Consider the following 20,194-nt stretch of genomic DNA (forward strand, 5'->3'; position numbering starts at 1 on the left):
TGAAAGGATCACGAATAATTACAACAACCTTAAAAAAGAAAAACAAAGTTGGAGGACTTACACCTCTCAGTTTCAAAACTTCACTACAGGGCTGCAGGACAATATGGTCCCGGCCTAAGGACAGACTTATAGACCAACAGAATAGAACTGAGAGTCTGGAAGCAGTCAGCTGACTTACAGTAAGGCTGCCAGGACTATTCATTTGGGGAAAGGAGAGTCTTTTCCATAAATGGTGCCAGGACAGCTGGGTACCCATGTGCAGAAGAAGGAAGTTGGACCCTTATTTAATACTGTATACAAAAGGTAACTTGAATGTGAACACCATACTATTCTAGAAGAAACTTCTCAGGTGTGAATCTTAGCTGTAGAACTTCAGGTGCAAAGCTTCATGACCTCGATTTAGACAGTGGTTTCTCATATGTGACTTCAAAAGGACAGCAACAAAAGAATAAAACAGATAAACTGGACTTCATCAAAATACAGTACTTCAAAGATCACCATGAAGGAGAGAAGGCAGCCTGTAGAATGGGGGAGATATGTGCAGGTCCAGTGTCAGACGAGGAGCAGGTGTCCAAGATACATAACCAACTCTTACAGTTCAACAATAGGAAGGCAACGCAATTTTTAAAAAATAATAAAGATTTGTATTTTTCAGTTCATTTGCTCTTTGCGACCCCATGGACTGCAGCACGCCAGGCCTCCCTGTCCATCACCAACTCCCAGAGTTTACTCAAACTCATGTCCATTGAGTCAGTGATGCCATCCAACCATCTCATCCTCTGTCGTCCCCTTCTCCCGCCTTCAATCTTTCCCAGCATCAGGGTCTTTTCCAACGAGTCAGTTCTTGGAATCAGATGGTCAAAGTATTGGAGTTTTAGCTTCAGCATCAGTCCTTCCAATTAATATTCAGGACTGATTTCCTTTAGGATGGACTGGTTGGATCATTTAACAGAGGATAATAAGCATATATCTGCAAAATCTACCCCCACTCCTTCCCCACCAGTGGACTTTCCCATCAGAGTTCTCATTGTCCAAAACTTTAAAACAAGGCACTGGGTTATTTGGTAATTTTCCCTGGCAATTACCTTTCCTGAAAAATAAGTATTGTTCCTTAATTTAAAGCCCCAGAAGCAATCTGTATTCCACTTTCCTTGTGCTTAGTATCAGACCAGTGGTACCATCCTCAGCTTGCCACACTCAGGTTGCCTCACGACTCTGCTCATGGGGGATCTGAGCATTGCTTTTTTTCCCTGTGGAAATAAATTTCTGTTAGTGTGTTTTCTGTGACACTGTGGGAAGGATCTCTGTTTGGAGTAAGTCATTAAATAGTCTTCATAGAATTAACCTGCTGTTTAATTTAGCTTCAGGAAATTAAGACCTTTGGAGGGGGAATAATACTATGGAAAACCCTAAGAGCTATTTCTGTAAAACGTGTATTTTTGAGACAAGTGTTGGAATTTAATGGCTTTGTCTTCTGGAAATTTTGTCTTGTTTCTGTTTGGCCCTGTGCCTGGAGCAATGCGTATTTGATGAGTCAGTGAGTGAACAAACTTTGTCCTCATCGTAGCCTCACCACGCAGGAAGAGAGTGGTCTCGGGGCACACTGCTCGGGCGTGGCTCCACTGCTGTTTCTGGGGCTGTACCAGAACCTTCCGTAGTTGGTCGAGTCTCTTCTGTTGGGTCGTCATGAGGCTAAATGACATAATCACTTGTATTAGGCAATTTGAATGACAGCTATAAATTGTTATTAGTTATAACAGTATTATTGGTTTTGGGGGGAAATGTGAGTTTACTTCTTGTATATGCCTATCAGTAGTTCAGCATCTTTGATTTATAGAAAACAAAAAGTTGTAGTTATTCAGCTACTCCACAGCCAGAAATCGGTAGGTTCAATGTACAGTTGAATGTGTTCTGTGTATTTCTTTTTTTTTCAATAAATCAGGACAGCAGTTTTGCTGTGTGTTTTCTTTTTCCAGAATCCTCTGCATGAGGGTCAGGAGAGTGGGGAGCTGGTGTGTGGGGATGTTGGTGAGAATGTGGACTCCTAGAGCCTTTTTGCAGAGCAGTCTTGCAATAAGTGCCAGTGTTTTAAATGTGTGTATCCTTTGAGCTGGTATTTCTCCTTCTAGGAACCTCCCTTATAAAACACAACTGTGGAAAAGGTTCACGCAGTGGTGTTTGCCGTGGAGAGAACTGGCCCCTGGAATGGTTGAGGGGGCAGAAGCCTGTCCTCTGGGAGCCAGGCAGTCATTGAGGAAGCAGGGTAGCTCTGTGGGTGTCAGCATGTACTCACCAGACTATACATATGTTTATCCCATTTCTGTGAGGCGGGGAAATGTGTCTATTTCTGAGTATATGTGTTTACATTTTAATTGTGATTTAAAAAAAGCAAATTTCCCATCGTAACCATTTCAAGGTTTACAGTTCAGTAAAGTACATTCACACTGACGTGCGTGCACACCATCACCACCGCCTGTCTCCTGGGTGGTTTTCATCTTGCACAACTGTAGTTCTGTCCCCATTAAACACTAACTCCCTCTGCCCCTGCCCACAGCCCCTGGCCCCCTACCATCTGCTTTCTGTCTATGAATCTGACTAGTCTAGGGACCTCATGTAAGTGGAATCACACAGTATATTCTTTTTGTGACTGTCTTATGTCACTTAGCATAGTGTCCTCAAGGTTCCTCCAGGTGGTAACAGGTCTCAGAATTCCTTTCTTTTTTGAAGCTGAATAATATTCTGTGTCTGGATGGACCACACTGTGTTTGTCCATCCACCATTGCTGGACACTTGGGTGGTTCCCATGTGTCCAGTGTCGGGAGTAATGCTGTGAACGCGGGTGTACGGGCATCTTTTGGGGGCCCTACAGAGGAATGGTCGGAAGAGGCAGCTGACACACGGCACTCTGGAAAGCGAGACTGGTGGGGGCGAAGGGGGTGCCCTGACCTGTCATTTCATATACTTCACGGTGTGGTTGTTGTCAGTAAGCGTTGATTCTGTCTTCAGCTGATCATTTATGAAATCACTAACTGTCGTGATTGGTTTGTGCTGTCTGAAGGGTTCACCAGCCCCTCTACCAGAAATACCCGAAGACGTGGTGTTCAGGTGCAGGCAGAGGCTGTGGGAGGACCCATCCAAAGATGTCTTCGAGGAGTGCACCAGGTAAGTGGGTGCACACGGCCGGGCCCCGCCCGGGGCCGGATCCGGCAGCCTCTCCACGGGGGCGTGTCCTCTCTGGATGAGGGCGGTCCCCTCCACCATCAGACGGATGAGGAGTGACGACCACACATTCAGGGACATCCTGAAGCGCCAGGTCGCAAGTGTGGCTTTGCTGCCCGCCCGGCCGCTCTGCCAGCCTTCCACAGGGCTCGTTCCAGGGTGAAAGCAGCCCCACAGAGCACGCACTGCAAAGATCTCTCCTGCAGACTTCTGCAGTCGGGACAGGAACATCCCGAGTCTGAGCAGTCGCCTGAGTTCAGCTTCCTCATGTTCTCAGGAGGAAAGAGTGGCGGCTGAGGTGACCTGGCCCCAGGCGTGAAGTTGTTTGTAAGCAGACGTTCATTCGGGTGTCACTCATTCCCTGAACACGCGCGTCCTGAGCCCTGGCCTCTCGGGACCCGAGTCCACTCCCTCCAACGCGAGGCTGACCCAGGAGCCAGGAGCTGCGGGCAGGCCGTCAGCAGGGCCGAGTGTCTGAGCACCCAGAGAGGCTCCTCCTTTCCCCTTCCTGCTTCTGCTGTAAACTCTGTTCTGAAGTTGAGAACTGTGGGAGTTGCACACAACTGGAGAGACTGGTCCGAGATTCTGCCTTCTCTGTGCGGAAACTGCAAGGGATAGGAATAACAGCTGGTAATCTTTAAACAGGTGTTGGTATTCCGGCATCTGTCTATTTGATTAGTTCATGTGACAGATGGCTCTTCACTCCTACATGTTTATTAACTGTCGTTTACCATCAGCTGCACGTGGCATCGGATAACTGGAGACGGCAGCACAACATCGTGTGGCCTCTAGGAGTTTGTGTTCTTATTATTGTGCCTCATCCCCGTCTTGTTACAGCCTTTATTTCCCCCAAACCTTCCTTTCTCATTTTGGTTCCCAGAATCCTGGTCCTGTGTAGTGAGCTAAGTGAGTCCTCTCTGCTCCACGGCTCCCACATGAAGCTCTGGTGAGAGTCCGCACGTGATGGTTAGTGGGAGCGTGGAGGTGAACGTATCAGAAACCAGTGCTGAGCTGACGCACAGTTTTCAGGGTCATGATACTTACAAACTGTGTGCAGCAGGTTCACGTGCCAGACTAGGGCAGTGGCGCAGTCTGCTGTTTTGAGGCAAGGAGTATTGGGAAGTAGAGTTGAGATCCTGGGAAGGTGGCTTGGTCGTTGACCTTAGTAATTTATACAGACCGTGAAATAGACAAACAACTTAGAATCAGGCAGTGTTTGTGTTCTACCGTGGAGACACCTAAGGACCTTTATAAAGGGGATTAACTGAGCCGACAGTGTTAGACTCCTGACTGGTTCGCAAGTGTGTGGAGCTGAGCTGCCCACGTGCTCGCCAGGGACAGGGCCCAGGGCAGGGCCACCACTGCTCACACGTGGGGGCCTGAGGGCCCGGCCTCCAGGATGGGTTCCGTTCTGGGGCAGCGGCGGCCTCTCAGCACCCAGTGACCCTGACAGACAGCTGTGTTGATGTGGGTTGTGACGGCACCGGTGTTCCGCTGTCCTGCAGAGCAGGGACGTGGTCCCCTGGTGTGTGGCCTCTGGTAAGCCCTTCCGTGAGAATGAGACTTTAAGACGGTAATGAATGACTTAGTGCTTCTATAAACACAGCGTCATTACTGAATTCCCTCAAGTGCAGGTCGTTCAGTGGTGTCCGACTCTTTGCGACCCCATGGACTGTATAGTATCTTCCCAGCCCAGGGATCGAACCCAGGTCTCCTGCACTGCAGGCGGATTCTTTACCAGCTGAGTCACAAGGGAAGCCCAACTCCCTTACAAGGGCCTCGAAAGGAGGGAGCCTCAGAACACAAGTTGAGAAGTACTGTGCTGTAACATCAGTCAATCCAGGAACATCTGAATAACCTCTTTTTACAAAATAAAGGGAAGCAAATCAAGTGACTTGCTCAGAAGTCTGAAACCAGTGCGGTGCTGGGATTATTCTCACAGCGTCCTCACTCACGACCTACTAGCGGCTCCCAGACCGGCCATGGGCACTCCCAGGTCGACTCCACCACGCTTGGGGGATGGCTCCCTCCCTCTCTGTCAGTGACTCCGCTGCAGCTCAGGCGGCCCCCTCTGCTCCCCACCCAGGGTCAGTGCCCTGCAGCCGCAGGACTCTGGCCACCCCGTCCCCCAGCTGGACGCCAACTCACCTGTCTCCTTGACTGAGAGGTCAGAGTCGTCAGAACGGCCTGTGGATGGTCCCTCTAGCGTCGGCTCCGTAGATGCTGATCCACTGCCGCGCTGTTTTAAGGGCAGGCTATGTCCTGTCCCTCACCTACTCCCCAAGGACCAATTGTATTCCTATCATAAAGTCATCAATAAACCTAAGAGGCAGGGCTCATTGCAGAAGATTTCTTCAAGAAACGTGTAGCATCAAACAATACTGCTGCTGCTGCTGCTGCTAAGTCACTTCAGTCATGTCCGACCCTGTGCGGCCCCATAGACAGCAGCCCACCAGGCTCCCCCGTCCCTGGGATTCTCCAGGCAAGAACATGGGAGTGGGTTGCCATTTCCTTCTCCAGTGCATAAAAGTGAAAGTGAAGTCGCTCAGTCGTGTCCGACTCTTCGGACCCCATGGACTGCAGCCTACCAGGCTCCTCCGTCCATGGGATTTTCCAGGCGAGAGTACTGGAGTGGGTTGCCATTGCCTTCTCCAAAACAATGTACTGAGTGCTTCAATTAGTTAATTGTATTACTGTCTTTGGTTCTGCGGGGTCTTGTTGCGTAGGGCTTTCTCTAGCTGCAGGGAGGGGGCTGCTCTTCGTTGTGGCACACGGGCTTCTCACGGTGGTGGCCTCTCTTGTTACGGAGCACAGGCTCTAGGCGCTGGGGCTTCAGCAGTGTGGCCTGTGGGCTCAGCACTGTGTCTCACGGGCTTAGTTGCCCTGCGGCGTGTGGGATCTTCCCGGACCAGGGGTCGAACCCATGCCCCCTGCGTTGGCGGGCAGATTCTTAACCACTGTACCACCAGGGAAGTCCTTGAGAGCTTTATTTTTAATATTTAAAAAAAAGGTGACATCACACATTAACAGTTTCTACCCTGACTGATCTCATTTGTACACTCACACTGATGTTAACTGCAGACTGGTTACCTTTCCTCCTGAAACACACGTGCCTCCGTGAGTGCAGGCATGCACACGCGCACACATACACAGCTTGAGTGTGTTTTAAACTATTGTTTTTCTGCTGGGAGATTATTTTTATCAAGTAATTACTTCACTGATATTCTAATACTTAAAAAGGACCTCTGACTTTAAGAAGGTAAATCGGTTTTATTTCCTTTGAATTCTTGCGTTCATGTTTTCACTGGTAGCATTGGAAACTAGTGTGAGATTCTGTAATTGCAAAATTCAATATACTGAATTATGGGTAATGATTCATTTGTCCCATATTCAGCACTCACTCGTGCATTAAATCACAGAGTTGTCTTCATTTTGTATTGCAGCCAGATGTACATAGTTGCATAAAATCTCTTTCTAGAATTGTCCATGACCATTTAAGTGAAGAAGCATTTGAAGAATACCAAGAAAGTGCATATTTTTCTCGATTTTTACAGTGGAAATGGCTGGAAAGGTATGTTCTCATCTGACATTTAGTGAAAACAAATCGTGACTTCCATTACTGCATTTTGACTGATGTATACCTTTCTGTCTGTCAGAATGCCATTGGAAATCTCATTATTAATATTGTACAATTTCTCCTGACCCAGTGGGCTCTGTGTTCTCTTGTTAAAATGACAGTGAGCCCTGCTGCTGCCGTCGTGAGACAGTAAACCATGTCCTGGATTCACAGAAACAGAATCCGCTGTGGTGCTCGGGTCTTTGCCATCTCAGCCTCTACCCAGACGCCTACTAGCTGTGTGTCCTCAGGCAGTGACGTGGCCTGCATGGGCTTTGGGTCCCTTTTGTGTAAAATAGAACCTACCCCCTGGAGAAGGAAATGGCAGCCCACTCCAGTATTCTTGGAAATCCTGCGGACAAGAGGAGCCTGGTGGGCTACAGTCCACGGGGTCACAGAGAGTCAGACACGACTTGGTGACTAAGCCGCCACCACCGCCTGGACTGCTAGAGGCACCAGAGGAATGAGTGTAGGACACTCAGCGCAGAGCTCGGTGCACAACAGAAGTGCTCAGGGGGCGTTCCGCTCAGCCCAGCCGCTCAGTCCCGTCCGACTCTGCGACCCCGTGGACGACGGCAGCACGCCACGCCTCCCTGTCCGTCACCAGCTCCGGGAGGTTACTCAAATCCATGTCCACTGAGTCGGTGATGCCGACCATCTCATCCTCTGTGTTAGCTGCCACCAGTGTTGCTGTTGTTACAGTGATTGTTGATTTATTAAATTTCAGTTCTAGCTCATACAGGTTTCTTTTGCTACGGGGTCAACACCGCCTTTGAGGTTCTTTTTCAGAGAGCAGCTCCCTGTCAATGTCAGTTCCCTCCCCAGCCTTCTGAGAGGCCCCGAGCGCTGTGCCAAGGAGAACACAGAGCGGTTTCAGAGTGGGGCTGGCGCAGACGTGTGTTTAGTTCGGGCAGTGAGGGCAGCAGGGTCATTCTGCGTCTGTCTTCAGTGTCTTCACAGTGGTAAACGTTCACGTGCTTGTCTCTTCAAGGCCGCCCCACGGAGGAGCCGCCCCCTGAGCACAGGCCGCGGGTCCTGGCCCCTCCCCAGTGCCCCCTTCTCAGGCCAGGCCAGGGGCTGGGTAGGTTTTTCTCTTTCCAAATAGCAATGTGCTGTGAGACCTGAGGATTTCTTTTTTCCTTGTCATTAATTAGGCAACCAGTGACAAAGAGCACGTTTAGGCACTACAGAGTCCTGGGGAAAGGTGGGTTTGGAGAGGTAAGTCGAACCTGACAGCTGTGAGCAGTACTTCTAGAAAGGCGTGGTCTTCAGGTAACGTATCAACTCTACCAATACAGTTATTTCTTTACTGTGTATTTTAGGAATACTTTTAGCAGCCATGAGAATTAAGATTGAACTTTGAGCAAAAGGTACATGCTTTTAAAAAATTCAGAGATCCGGTGGGGAGAATGATTCACTATCTTTGTGATTTTACATGTCAGTTCTTAGTTCTTAAAGAGGTTGTTTTCTCATGTTATCAATGTTCAAGTTTAGTAAGTTTGTCCTAACTGAAAAGATTATTCTGTTTCCATATGGTGGAGTTTCTGACATTCCATTCTCATAACTGAGGACTAGCCTAGAAGTGCGCATAGTACAGGGTATATTACTAAATTTTATTAAATATTATTGAATATGCTTATTTAACTTATTTAATAAGGATGTGTATGTACCTTACACCTACTTCGAAAGGTGTTAGAAAATATGGAAATTGGGGAAAATCCTAAAGACACTCCCCACGAGTTCCCGAGAGACGGTCTTTAAATGGGGTTGAAGATGGTGTGGTAGGGGCAGGGTCCTGTCACGCCCTGTGCTGCGGCCGAAGGAGATGCTCACGGCCCTGCTGAGTGTGTGGAGCGGTCGTTTGAGTTCAAGCCTTGCTAAGTCCCAGAGCCGGGGGGGCCAGGTCAGAGCTGGGCACACCGTCTGCTTGCAAGTCACATGGCGTGTGCTCCCAAATTCCAGTCCAGAACCATGGCCAATGCCAGCCCGGGAGGCGTCACACGGCTGGCGCCTCCTGTCACCACTTGCAGTGGCTGCGAGAGGGACTGGTCGGCATGCCAGCCTTGGGAGAGCCCGCGGGGCGACCGCTGAGGTCCTGGAGGCCGCCTGGTGCTCTGCAAGCCCCGCCACAGCATGCCAGGCCCTCTGCGGGAGACGCGTCTGCGTCTGCGAGGAGTCCGTCCCCTGACGCGCCTCCAGAGTCCTCGGTCCACGCCGCCCGTCCCACACTGCCTCCAGGGACAGAGGAAGGAAGCTTCCAGCACCCGGCTCTTGTGTCTACAAAGCAGTGAAGCCCCTGGTCTGGCCACACAGAGGTCTTAACAATGGACTCAGCAGGAACACGTTGGCAAGTTTTCACTGTTGTGAAAAGACTCGGTACGCATATCATCTTATACAGCACTTTTTTAACACATAGACTTGTGCTCCTGACAAACAGCTGGGAGGAAAAATAAACGGCTGTGGCTTTTTACAGATGTGTTCTGGGAGTGCTGCGCTGCATCAGGCGCGGGGCGGGAGTCAGTGGACTGTCCATTTCTCTCGGGAATGCCAGTTAGAACCCTGTGACTAAGGCAGACGCCGGGGGCCCTTTCAGTCCAAATGCCGGTAGTGTATTTACCTTTGCCAAATGCTGGCGCCTCTCCTGGAGGTGTGAACGGCCAACATTTTGGTCTCATTTGGTCAACAGCAGTGCTTTCCCATCAGCCCTGAGTCCTCCAGGTGGCCCTGGCGGGTCCTGAGCCCGGCGCAGTGGACAGGGGCCGGGCGAGCATCCCTGCCTGTGTGGCAGGCGGTGTAGAGAGCACGTCCTTGGGACCCACACACCCTGATCTCAAGTCCTGTGCCTTTGCTTCCAGCTGTGCGGTCAGGGAGCCTGCCGTGGTCTCCTCCTGCAGAGGGGCCACGAGCCCTGCTTCTCCGTCGCTGTGAGGAGCAGCTGAGGGGCTGCGGTGCCTGGCAGCCCGCCTCTTCTCCCTTCTCGCTCTCTGACTTGGCAACTCCACTTGAAGGAATCTGTCTTTAGTGCGTGATAAGAGATGTGCGAAGACTATGTGCCAGTGCTTCGTGGCCGGAAAATGACGAGATGCGTTTTGGAATAGTTACATATTTGTAAAACGTTTAATGATGAGAAGATAGTCACACAGTAAGATGAAAAAAGATTATTATCTGCTCTGTAACATAAGCCCAATTTCCCCTAAAAGCCAGAGGTTGTGGGGGAGCAAGCTATATATCATTTGCATATATATGTATAAAGGGGGCACTTCGAAGCTTATGCAGTGCAGTATCAGTGATAGTTATCTTAGAATTGGGGTGTTTTATCATTGTCTTTATTAATATTTTCAATATTTTCCACAATGAGGTTTATATTTTACCATCAGAATTATTTGGGTTGATGGATACAATTGTATCATGTCTTCGCTTTTAAAGTGATCCTCTGGGGGACTTCCCTGGTGGTCCATGGCTAAGACTCGGTGCTCCCAATGCAGCGGGTCCAGGTTCAATCCCTGGCCAGGGAACTGGATTTCACATGTCCCACCTCAAGATCCTGCATGATGCAACAGAGATCCCACATGCTGTAGCTAAGAGCCGGCAGAGCCAAATAAATAAATATGTAAAATTAATTTAGTTAAAATTTAAAAAATTAAGTAATCCTTGTGCACACGTGTGTGGCATGTGTGTGTGCAGATGTGGGGCATGTGTGTCTGGGGTGTGGGGCGGGTGGCAGGCAGCGGAACCCTGACAGCCCGCGTGGACAGCCTGGGGGCTGGAAGGCTGGTGGTCGTGGTTCAGCTGCTCAGCTGTGTCCACTCTGCAACTGCACGGCCTGTAGCCCGCCAGGCTCCTCCGTCCGTGGGATTTCCAGGCCAGAGGACTGCAGTGGGCCGCTGCTTCCTCCTCCAGGGGACCTTCCGACCCGGGGTCGGACCCACGTCTCCTGCAGCTCCTGCATCGCAAACAGATTCTCTGCCACTGAGCCTCCAGGGAAGGCTGGGAGCTGGGAGCTTTGCTGTACTGTTCTCTTCTCTTACCTTTGTTTGGAAGTTTTCATAATGTGAAGTAACATATAAATATTACTTTAAGAACTAATTAAGTAAAATAAAGGTATGAAAGTCTATGGATTCTATGAAATACACGTATTCTTGAATTTTAAAAGTAATCAAGAATATTTACTGTCAGAAACTTTCATTCTTGTGCAGAAAGTAGAAAGACGCCGGGAGACATATTTAAGCAGATGCAGCAGGATCTCACAGAGCAAGTTCTGCCATCTCTGTGCTCGGTTCATAAGCTCCCTTCTTAAACAAGGACCCAAGGGTCAGAGGGCAGTGCCCACGGGGACCCAGCCGCGGCCGTGACGGCCCTGGTCTTGGCTCCACAGAGTCCATGCTGCTCTTGACCAGAGGGAGTTGTCATGGAGAACACTCTTTTCTCTTGGTAGCCTGAGAACTGCCAAGTGGATATGAACTGTTGTTTTTTTTCCAAAAACTAGGTTTGTGCCTGTCAAGTGCGAGCTACAGGAAAAATGTACGCCTGTAAGAAGCTAGAGAAGAAAAGGATAAAGAGAAGGAAAGGGGAGGCCATGGCCCTAAACGAGAAAAGGATCCTAGAGAAAGTGCACAGTAGGTTTGTAGTAAGTATCTCCTCTGTCCTCCCGGGGATGGGGAGCTGGGCAAGTGGCGTTTGTCCAGCGCGCCTGCCGCTGGACACAAGCCCGTCCTGGCTCGCTGTCCAGCCGCTGGCGGGGAGCGGTGCAGGAGCGGCCCTCCGCTGTCCTGCCCAGCCCTCCCTGGACACAGGCGGTTTGTGACGAGTCTGTCCCTGTCCCCACCCCCCGGTCTGGCGCTGACCCTCTGCCCTCTGGGGCATCAGCAGATGGGCTCACGCTGTGGTTGGCTGAAGCCCCAGATGGATGAGAGGCTTGAAGATGCTTCTCTGCCCAGCCCCTCACCCAGGCCTCGTCTGTGCCCGCCTCTGCCCTCTTTCTGGGTCACTACTCGCCCTCAGCAGGCCCAGCTGTGTGAGGCCTGACTCCACCCTCCCTGTGTGGGTCAGGGCTGAGCCCAGGGGGCCTGGGTCCAGGCTGTGCGTTAAGTAGCGGGGTTTTCATCTCCACAGCTGCTTCCTCCATCTAATTACATGTTGAAGGAAGAGAGGAAAAGGCAACTTACAAAAGGCTGCATGGTGTCATTTACTTCTCAGTTCTGAGGTCAGCGGCATTGTGCTGACACAAAGCTTCCAAGACAGACAGGCCTTCAGAACTGTCACCTCATTTAATAGCAAGGGTTTGTGTGTGTGGCATGTCAACCTGTGTACATGCTTTACAACCTATGTACATGTACAAACCTTTGATAAAACGGGCTCATCTTAGAGTCGCTTTAAACATATTTGTGTAACTACCTCCAAACCCCAAAATCTAGCCTAGCGCTGTGAAAGGGACATAGATAATAGTTATGGTTTATTCTACTGAAATACAACATTTTGGTTTCTGTACTCCTGGCCTCTCGCCAGGATCCTGGAAATACTTTCCTTTGCCCTTGATACTCTTCCTTACTTCCTGCTTATGGCCGATCTGAGGGGGTCCTGACTGGTACTTCTGTCGAGTTCATCTCCTCTCCTCCCCACAGCCCCTCCCCAACCCCCCACCACAACATGACTGTGTGTGTAGGCAGTCCAAGACTCTCTAGATAACTGGTTGAGAATTTGGCCAGGTTATTAGGTATGGCACCAATTAGATAGAAAACAGTTTGAAAAACTTCGATTGAAACCATTTACAATAGCATTAAGAAACATCAGAATCTAGGCAAAAATCCAATGAAATGTGCAAGACTTCTACACTGGAAACTGTAAAACACTATTTACAAAAACTTAAAGATACCCTATGCAAACGGTGGGAGTGCCCTGTTCATCGACTGGGAGCCTCAGGGCTGTGATGGCAGTAAGATGAGTGAAATGCAGCCCCAGCTAGAATCCCAGAAGGGCGTGTGTGTGTGTACTCATGGGTGTAAACTGACGTGCAGACCCGCAGGAAAGGGGGTGAAGAGCTTGAACAGGCACTTCAGGAGAGAGGCTCACAAAACCAGTATATGGGCACATCTGAGATGTATCCCCTAGGTGTGCACGTAACAGAGGTGCCGGAGGTGAGACCACAGGGGAGACTCACACCTTCAGGGTGTGACTGGTGACACAACGCTGGAAGAATCGAGCGGCTCTGGACCCCTCTTGCACTGCCGGAGGCGTCTGACTTCCACGCTGAGCGCAGACCGTCCGCAAGTGTGGAGTGCCGGTGCCCAACAATCAGAATGTAGCTTCCAGGGGCGCCACGCCAGGTTCTTTGTGAAGGTTGGCGCCTACTTGCTTAGACACGGCTTCCCCAGTGGCTCAGCGGCAAAGAATCCACCGGCCAGTGCAGGAGACGTGGGAGACTCAAGTTTGATCCCTGGGTGGGGACGATCCCCTGGAGAAGGAAATGACAACCCACTCCAGTATTCTTGGCTGGGACATTCCATGGACAGAGGAGCCGGGTGGCCTACAGTCCATGGGCTCACAGGGTTGGACACGACCGAGCACGCACGCACTTAGGAAGTGCTCTGCTTTCAACGCCGAGCAGCCGTTAGATTCTTCATCAGGTAGAGGTTTGAGATGGTGCACGGTGTACTTCTCCCCCAAAGCAGGCAGCGTTTTGGTGTTCTCATTATTGCTTGCAAATAGAGTACGTCGCCAGTGAACGAGCAGGTTCTTGCATTTTGCTTCCTACTGTGCTGCTGTCCTCAGGTTAGTCTATGTTACACATACCAAACCAGAAAGTCCTTGTGCTTGGTGCTAACCATCATGAACGGAGGGGACCTGAAGTTTCACATTTACAACCTGGGCGACCCCGGCTTCGAGGAGCAGAGAGCCATCTTCTACGCGGCCGAGCTGTGCTGTGGTCTGGAGGATTTGCAGCGGGAGCGCATCGTATACAGGTAGGCACACAGGGCCCCGGAAGTTGGTCATGCTGCTCACAAGCACGAGAGGAACCCGTTTCCAAGGTTCTTAGACATTCTGACAGTTCCACTGAGGTCTGGGGACGATATTCCAACAAAATAACAAATGTTCTGAAATAATTGTACTTATTTTAATACTGTTTTCATCTTAGAATTCAGTAGAGAAAATTAAATGCCGTAGATGGAATTAGATTTGTGTGATGAATAAATCTAGGTTTTAGGGACAGTAGCCCCTTCGCCACCTTTAGAAGCTGGTGTCCTGGGCACTGACACTTCGGGGCCACCCCCAGGCTGCTGCCTGCGTTCAGCCCAGCGTGTCCACCTGCGGGCCATGTGCACTTGTCTCCTAGTGGGTGCGTCCAGCTGGCCTTCTCAGTTCCCGAGAAGGAACTGCCTGCTCCTCCCCCTTTAGCCCACCTCCTCCCTGAATCTGGTTCCCAAATCAGTCCTGCCTATTTCTGCGATTCCTCTGTATTCTCCGCGGTCAGTGGCTGAGGTCACGTCCTCCTCAGATGGGCTTGCTCTCCCGGAGCTCGTCCGGCGTCCTCCTGTCTTCCCTGCCCTGCTCATGCATCTGCCCTCTCGGGGGCCTTTCTTCCCAGGCTCCTCCCACTGTCATGCAGAATTAGTGCACAGACGGGCACTTCCTAGAAGCCCCCTCCCCTGGCTGGTCCTCAGAGTGCTCCATGTTGCCCACCCTGGGGCCGGTCCCCTTGGCTGACCAGCTTCCTTGAAGACCTTCCTCCTCTCCATCCCAGTTCTGATGTGATTTTTCTTCTTTATCTTTCATGGCCCAGAGCCAAGTTGAGTATCTCCTGAGGATCAGCTCCCAGCAGGCTGGGCTGATGGATGACGGTCCCACCCACCATGAGTTGTGCAGAAGGTGGGGGCACGGGCTGCTGCTCTGGGGCTTACAGGGGGGCTGGAGGAGCTCTGATTCCTACGTGGCTGCTGGAGGAAGTGAGCTTGTTACAGTTAAGTCCGGCTGAGCTGCCTTGGCCTGCTTCTGGTGTTGAGACGCACTCCCTGCGCTGGTCAGGAGGTTCCGCTCCCCAGCCTTCTGCCCTGGGCTCCCGGATGCCCTCTGGCTGAGCAGGTCTGCCTCGTGCCCACTGCGTCCATGACACCTGCCATCAGGAGGCGCCCCCAAGCGTCTTTTGGGTGAATGAGCCATGGCCTTCGGGCTCTGACAGTCCGTCCCGCCTCCAAGGCTCTTCACGGGGAAGGTCCCCGTGCCCTCTTATCTTTCCTCAGAGACCGCTGCTGACAGCTCTCATCAGACCAGGGCCTAGAGAGAGCGTCTTCCTCTTTGCACTGCTGCTGCTGCTGCTAAGTCGCTTCAGTCGTGTTTGACTCTGTGCGACCCCAAAGACGGCAGCCCACCAGGCTCCCCCATCCCTGGGGTTCTCCAGGCAAGAGTACTGGAGTGGGGTGCCATTGCCTTCTCCCCTCTTTGCACAGAGGTGGTACAAATTAAAATGCTGTCCTATTTTAGCAGCTCCAAAGTCAGAAAAGAAGAGGCACACAGGAGGGGCTTTTTAAACTTTTGAATGTTTGTTTTTTACGTGTTTTGTCTGCGCCAGGCCTCAGCAGTGGAAGGCAGGGTCCTTGGATGTAGTGTGTGGGGTCTGGTTCCCTCCCAGGGATGGAGTCCCGGGGCCCCTGCGTGGAAGTTCAGAGTCTTAGCCACTGGGCCTCAGGCCGCTCCCTGGGGAAGTGGTTTTTGAGGGAAGGCGTGAGAGAGGACAGCACTTTGTAACCTGAGCTGCGGCGCTCTGCCCTGGCAGATGCCCAGGGTGTGGGGCAGGGCAGGGTGTAGGCACGCTGCTTTGGTGTTGGTCCCAGCCTGTCGCCTGGCATCCAAGTGATCCAGTGACATGGCTGCACCCTGAGTGTGGCACCTACACCCCAAGAGTGTCTAAACAGCCTCCAGAGACGCTGTGATCATCCCAGGAGACGTGTGTAAAACGCTTAAGCACATGCCTTGGTACCCAGTGAGCGCGCCGAAGGAGGTGCTGAGGGCGTGACTGCCGTGCTCCGGCACTCAGCCGTGTCCAGCTCTTCGAGACCCATGGACTCTACCCCACCAGGCTCCTCTGTCCGTGGGCTTGTCCCGGCGAGAATGCTGGAGTGGGTTGCCGTGCTCTCCTCCAGGGGATCTTCCCAACCCAGGGCCTGAACCCGCCTCTCCTGCATTGGCAGGCAGGTTCTTTACCACTAGCGCCACTGGGAAGCCCACTGTTACTGCTGCTCTTGTCATTATTTTGTGCAGTATATACTGCGTGTCTCCTTTCGGAGCAGGTGACTGGTGGTTGGTTGACAGCTGAGTGCAGAGGCGGTGGGAGTGTTTTAGGGCAGCTTCTCCCACCAGCAAGGAGGTGGCCAGGAGTCGCTGGGTCTCTGGCTGGGCCCCAGGTTGGCTGCCCTGGGGCAGTGGGGCTTTAGGGCGCCTGGTGAGGCGTTTGAGGTGAGGCAGGCGGGCGGCTGTCCTGTGCGTGTGGTTGTGCCTGTGAACGTCCCGTGTCAAGGAGGGTTACCTTGTCGACAGCATTTACCAGGACTCTTTAAATACAGAGAAAAAACCAGACTGCCCGTGGCTGGGCAGGGCAGGCAGAGGGCGCCCATTCCCTTCTCTGCTCCCCAGGGAGACCAGCGACAGTGTCTTCCCAGGAATGGTGTCTACGCAGAGCCCCACGCCCACGTGTTCCTTCTGGTCTCTTCTGGGCCTGCAGTTTTGACCCCAGGGCATTTCAGTGTCTGCGGCCCCCGCCCCCTGAGCTGGCACCGGGTTCTGTGGGACTCTCCTGGGACCAGCACCTCGGAACAGCGGCTCCATTCTGCTGACCTCGGTCTCCTCTGCAGGTTCTGGAGACGTGGCTGCAGACAGAGGGGCCGTGCTGAGTGAGATGGGTCAGTGTGACAGGACCACACCTGAAGTCAGAGCTAAATATAAATCCTCTGAAAACTAGGTTTTTTTCCTTGCTAAGGGAAAAAAACAAGTAGCTTGAGATACGACATTTAGATATTTTAGTCTTTGGTGACGCACACACATGTTTGAAGTTTGTGGCATTGCCCTAGTTGGCAGTGAACTGATAAACAGTGCCATGGGTCACACGCTCCCCGACACAAGGCCTGGCCTCCCTGGATGCTGCCCAGCCCTGGAAGCAGGCGCTGCGCATGGGCCCTCCTGGTGAGGACGCGGAGGCCACGTTGCTGACGGCGGGCAGAGCCAGGATCTGGCCCTGAAATGGAACTCCTCTTGTATGGGGGATTTCCAGTCGTAGACATTCCTGACAGTCTGTTAATGGTGAGAGAAATGGAGCCGAGTTCGTCAAGGACTGACTCCTCACCGCCGGCCTGATCGCCTCCTGCGAAACCCGAGCACCCGCACGGAGCGGTGAGCTCTGCGCCCTCACTGCACGCCGTCTGTAGAGCCGCCCCCGCCTCCTCGTGGCCACTGGAGCCTGTGGCAACACGCGGGCTCCCACGGACCCGCAGACGGAGGCCCTGTTACCTGCCGGCTCGCCGCCGCGGCTCAGAGCGCGGAACTGTCTGCGGGTCTGCCCCCTGAAACCGATGGAGCCCAGTGTCGCGCCCCAAATCACTGACTTTGTGCTGTTGTTTCCTTCCCTTGCAGGGACTTAAAGCCCGAGAACATTCTCCTCGATGATCACGGTGAGCGAGCCTTTCCCGCCGCCTGTAGCCTTCGTTCAGAGGGACTCGCAGGAAGTCAGGGTGGACTACCGCCTAGTGCCGCCAGGGGTCAGCAGCAGGCGACGCCCTGGGTGTGCGCCCTCCTAGAAACAGAACGGGGCCTCCCCGTCGTCCCCCTGTGTCTAGGCAGGAAGCAGAGGCGCTTCCGATTTTCAGTCTGACTGGCAGTAAGAGCAGCTTCTCCTCTCCTGCTCCTCTCTCTCCTGGGTCACCTTGCTTTATTCTCAGCGGCGTGAGTCCACGCCCTCCGTGCTCGGGCGTTCTCTCAGGTGCGGCCTGGGCTCTTGCTTGATTTGCATTTCCCTGAAGACGCTTCTCATGGGCTTACTTGCCGCCTGTTTATCTTCTTTGGCAATGTGTCTTTTCAGGTCTTCTGCCCATTTTTAATTGTTTCTTTTCCTTATTATTGAGTTTTAAGAGTTCTTTGTATATTTTTTATGCCAGTCCTTTATAAAATGTAAATGTTTTTAAGTTAATGAAGTCATCTTCTAATTTTTTTCTTTCGTGATTTGTGCTTTCATTTATAATTGCAATTGATTTTATGGCTGTGACCATGTTAAAGTTGCTGAATTCTGGAAGGCTGTAGACTTGCTGGACTTTGTGCATATACCCTCATACCTTTGGCAGATGACCACTTTCTGTCTGCCTTTCCAGGTCCTGCCCTTTGGTTTCTGTCTGGTGCCTCGGGACACCAGGTGGGACATTCAACCCAGTGTTTACTAGAAGTTGTAACAGCAGGAGTCCTTTCCTTATTTCTGATCTCAGGGATAGCCTTTCAGCATATCACCATGAAGTATGGAATCTGCTGTAGTACTTAAATGTTTGTGTGTCTGTGCTGGGTCTTTGTTGCAGCACACGGATCTTGTATTAATAGTTGCATCCCGTGGGGTCTTTAGTCACATCATGTGGGATCCAGTTTCCCAAACCAATACAGGGGAGTGTGAAGTCTTAGCCACTGGACCACCAGGGAAATCCATGCTGTAGTACTTTTATAGAAATTAAGATTTAAGAATTTTTTCTTTTTAAAAAATGGCACTTGAATTTTGTCAGTGTGTTTTCTCCCAAAATGACTGTGTGTTGATTGTTTTTTTAATATGGTTAATCCACCAGTTGGTTTTCCAGTGTTAAACGAGTCTGTCATTCCCGCAGTGAGTCCACCTTGGGTAGATCGCACCGCCCTCGCCTGGGTGGCTGGCTCTGGCTCCTGACAGTCCCAGGAGGAAGCGCACCTCCAGTGAGGTCTCTCCACCGGGCTCTGCACAAGTGGTGGAACCCGCCCGGGCGTCTGTGCCCACGTGGCAGCCACCAGGGGTTCAGGCGTCTCCCCTCTTGGGTCCAGCTGTGCCCAGGTTTGGCAGGTGTCCCGGCGGGAGCCACTGGGGGCCTCTGTGTCCCCTGCTCCCGGTGGGCAGTGTCTGGCTTGACCAGGCTTTGCCGGTGCTCCCGAGGGAAACACCTGCTGCCCCAGCAGAGCGCCTTGGTGTGGGTCTCCCGCCCAGAGAGAGTCCATCCTGACTGGCCCTGTGGCTCCTAGCTGTGGCCAGGAGTGGTGCAGACCTGCCTCGTCCTGCCCAAATGCAGGCAGCCAGCATCATTTCTGTGGCAGTCACTGTGTCACTTGTTCTTTATACACCAGGGACCAGGTCCCATTCCCATTAAGAATAGAAGGAAGTGACAAAGCTTTGTTGTGCTTGTCTTGATTTCAGGAGACTTTAAATCTTTTCTTTGTGTTTTCCTATTCTTTTAATTTTTTAAAATGTAATTCTACCTATACTTTAGTTTCTCAGACTTAAAACGTGCAATTGACTTTAGCATTTTTACTGTTATGGAATTAAAATTCTTAAGAACTAATTTTCTACTAGTAAGCCATAGACCATAAGAGTAATAGGATTGTCCTCAAGTACTTCTTCATTTCCGTTATAGACAGCTTGTTAGGTTTTCCGTTTTCATGTGTAAAGTAGAACTTGATATTTGTATTGAATTTAGGGTAAAAAAAAAAGCTGTTGTCTATTCGTCTACATTTCAAGATACATTTACTATTTGTCCATTCTGAATATGGAAGCAGTTTGTTTTGCAAACTTTAAGGGGGATTTGGTTTATGAAATTAAGCAGGTGGTTCAGTTGACAAAGAGAACTGCGTTATGTTTGTATCTTCTATAGTTGTTGTTGTTACTGAGCTCCTAAGTTGTGTCTAACTCTTTGCGACCCCATGGACTGTAGCACACCATGCTTCCCTGCCCTTCACCAAATTCTGGAACTTGCTCAAACTCACGTCCATCAAGTCAGAGATGCCATCCAACCATCTCATCTCTGTCGCCCCCTTCTCCTCTTGCCTTCAATCTTTTCCAGCAATCAGTCTTTTCCAATGAGTCAGCTCTTTGCATCAGGTGGCCAAAGTATTGGAGTTTCAGCTTCAGCATCAGTCCTTCCAATGAATATTCAGGACTGATTTCCTTTAGGATTGACTGGTTTCATCTCCTTGCTGTAAGGGACTCTCAAGAGTCTTCTCCAATACCACAGTTCAAAAGCATCAATTCTTCAGCACTCAGCCTTCTTTACGGTCCAGCTCTCACATCCATACATGACTACTAGAAAAACCATTGCTTTAATTATCTGGACCTTTGTCAGCAAAGTGATGTCTCTGCTTTTTAATATGCTGTCTAGG

The 20,194-nt window shown here is 51.2% G+C and overlaps 1 protein-coding gene across 5 annotated transcripts in view; it reads left to right on the forward strand.

Moving 5' to 3' along the window:
- Positions 1 to 20,194, forward strand: part of GRK4 (G protein-coupled receptor kinase 4) — a 57,312-nt gene that overhangs the window by 27,292 nt on the left and 9,826 nt on the right. For 3 of the 5 annotated variants that reach the window (XM_043906034.1, XM_043906035.1, XM_043906037.1), the window contains exons 5-11: positions 3,059 to 3,162; positions 6,698 to 6,790; positions 7,990 to 8,053; positions 11,322 to 11,462; positions 13,633 to 13,794; positions 14,613 to 14,698; positions 17,453 to 17,490. In XM_043906034.1, the coding sequence (XP_043761969.1) occupies positions 3,059 to 3,162; positions 6,698 to 6,790; positions 7,990 to 8,053; positions 11,322 to 11,462; positions 13,633 to 13,794; positions 14,613 to 14,698; positions 17,453 to 17,490 (688 nt within the window). Of the gene's footprint in view, positions 1 to 3,058; positions 3,163 to 6,697; positions 6,791 to 7,989; positions 8,054 to 11,321; positions 11,463 to 13,603; positions 13,795 to 14,612; positions 14,699 to 17,452; positions 17,491 to 20,194 lie in introns of all 5 variants that reach the window. The other 2 variants (XM_043906036.1, XM_043906038.1) reach the window with 1 other exon arrangement.

This window comes from Cervus elaphus, chromosome 6 (genome assembly GCF_910594005.1).
Source record: "Cervus elaphus chromosome 6, mCerEla1.1, whole genome shotgun sequence".
Classification (NCBI taxonomy): Eukaryota; Metazoa; Chordata; class Mammalia; order Artiodactyla; family Cervidae; genus Cervus; species Cervus elaphus.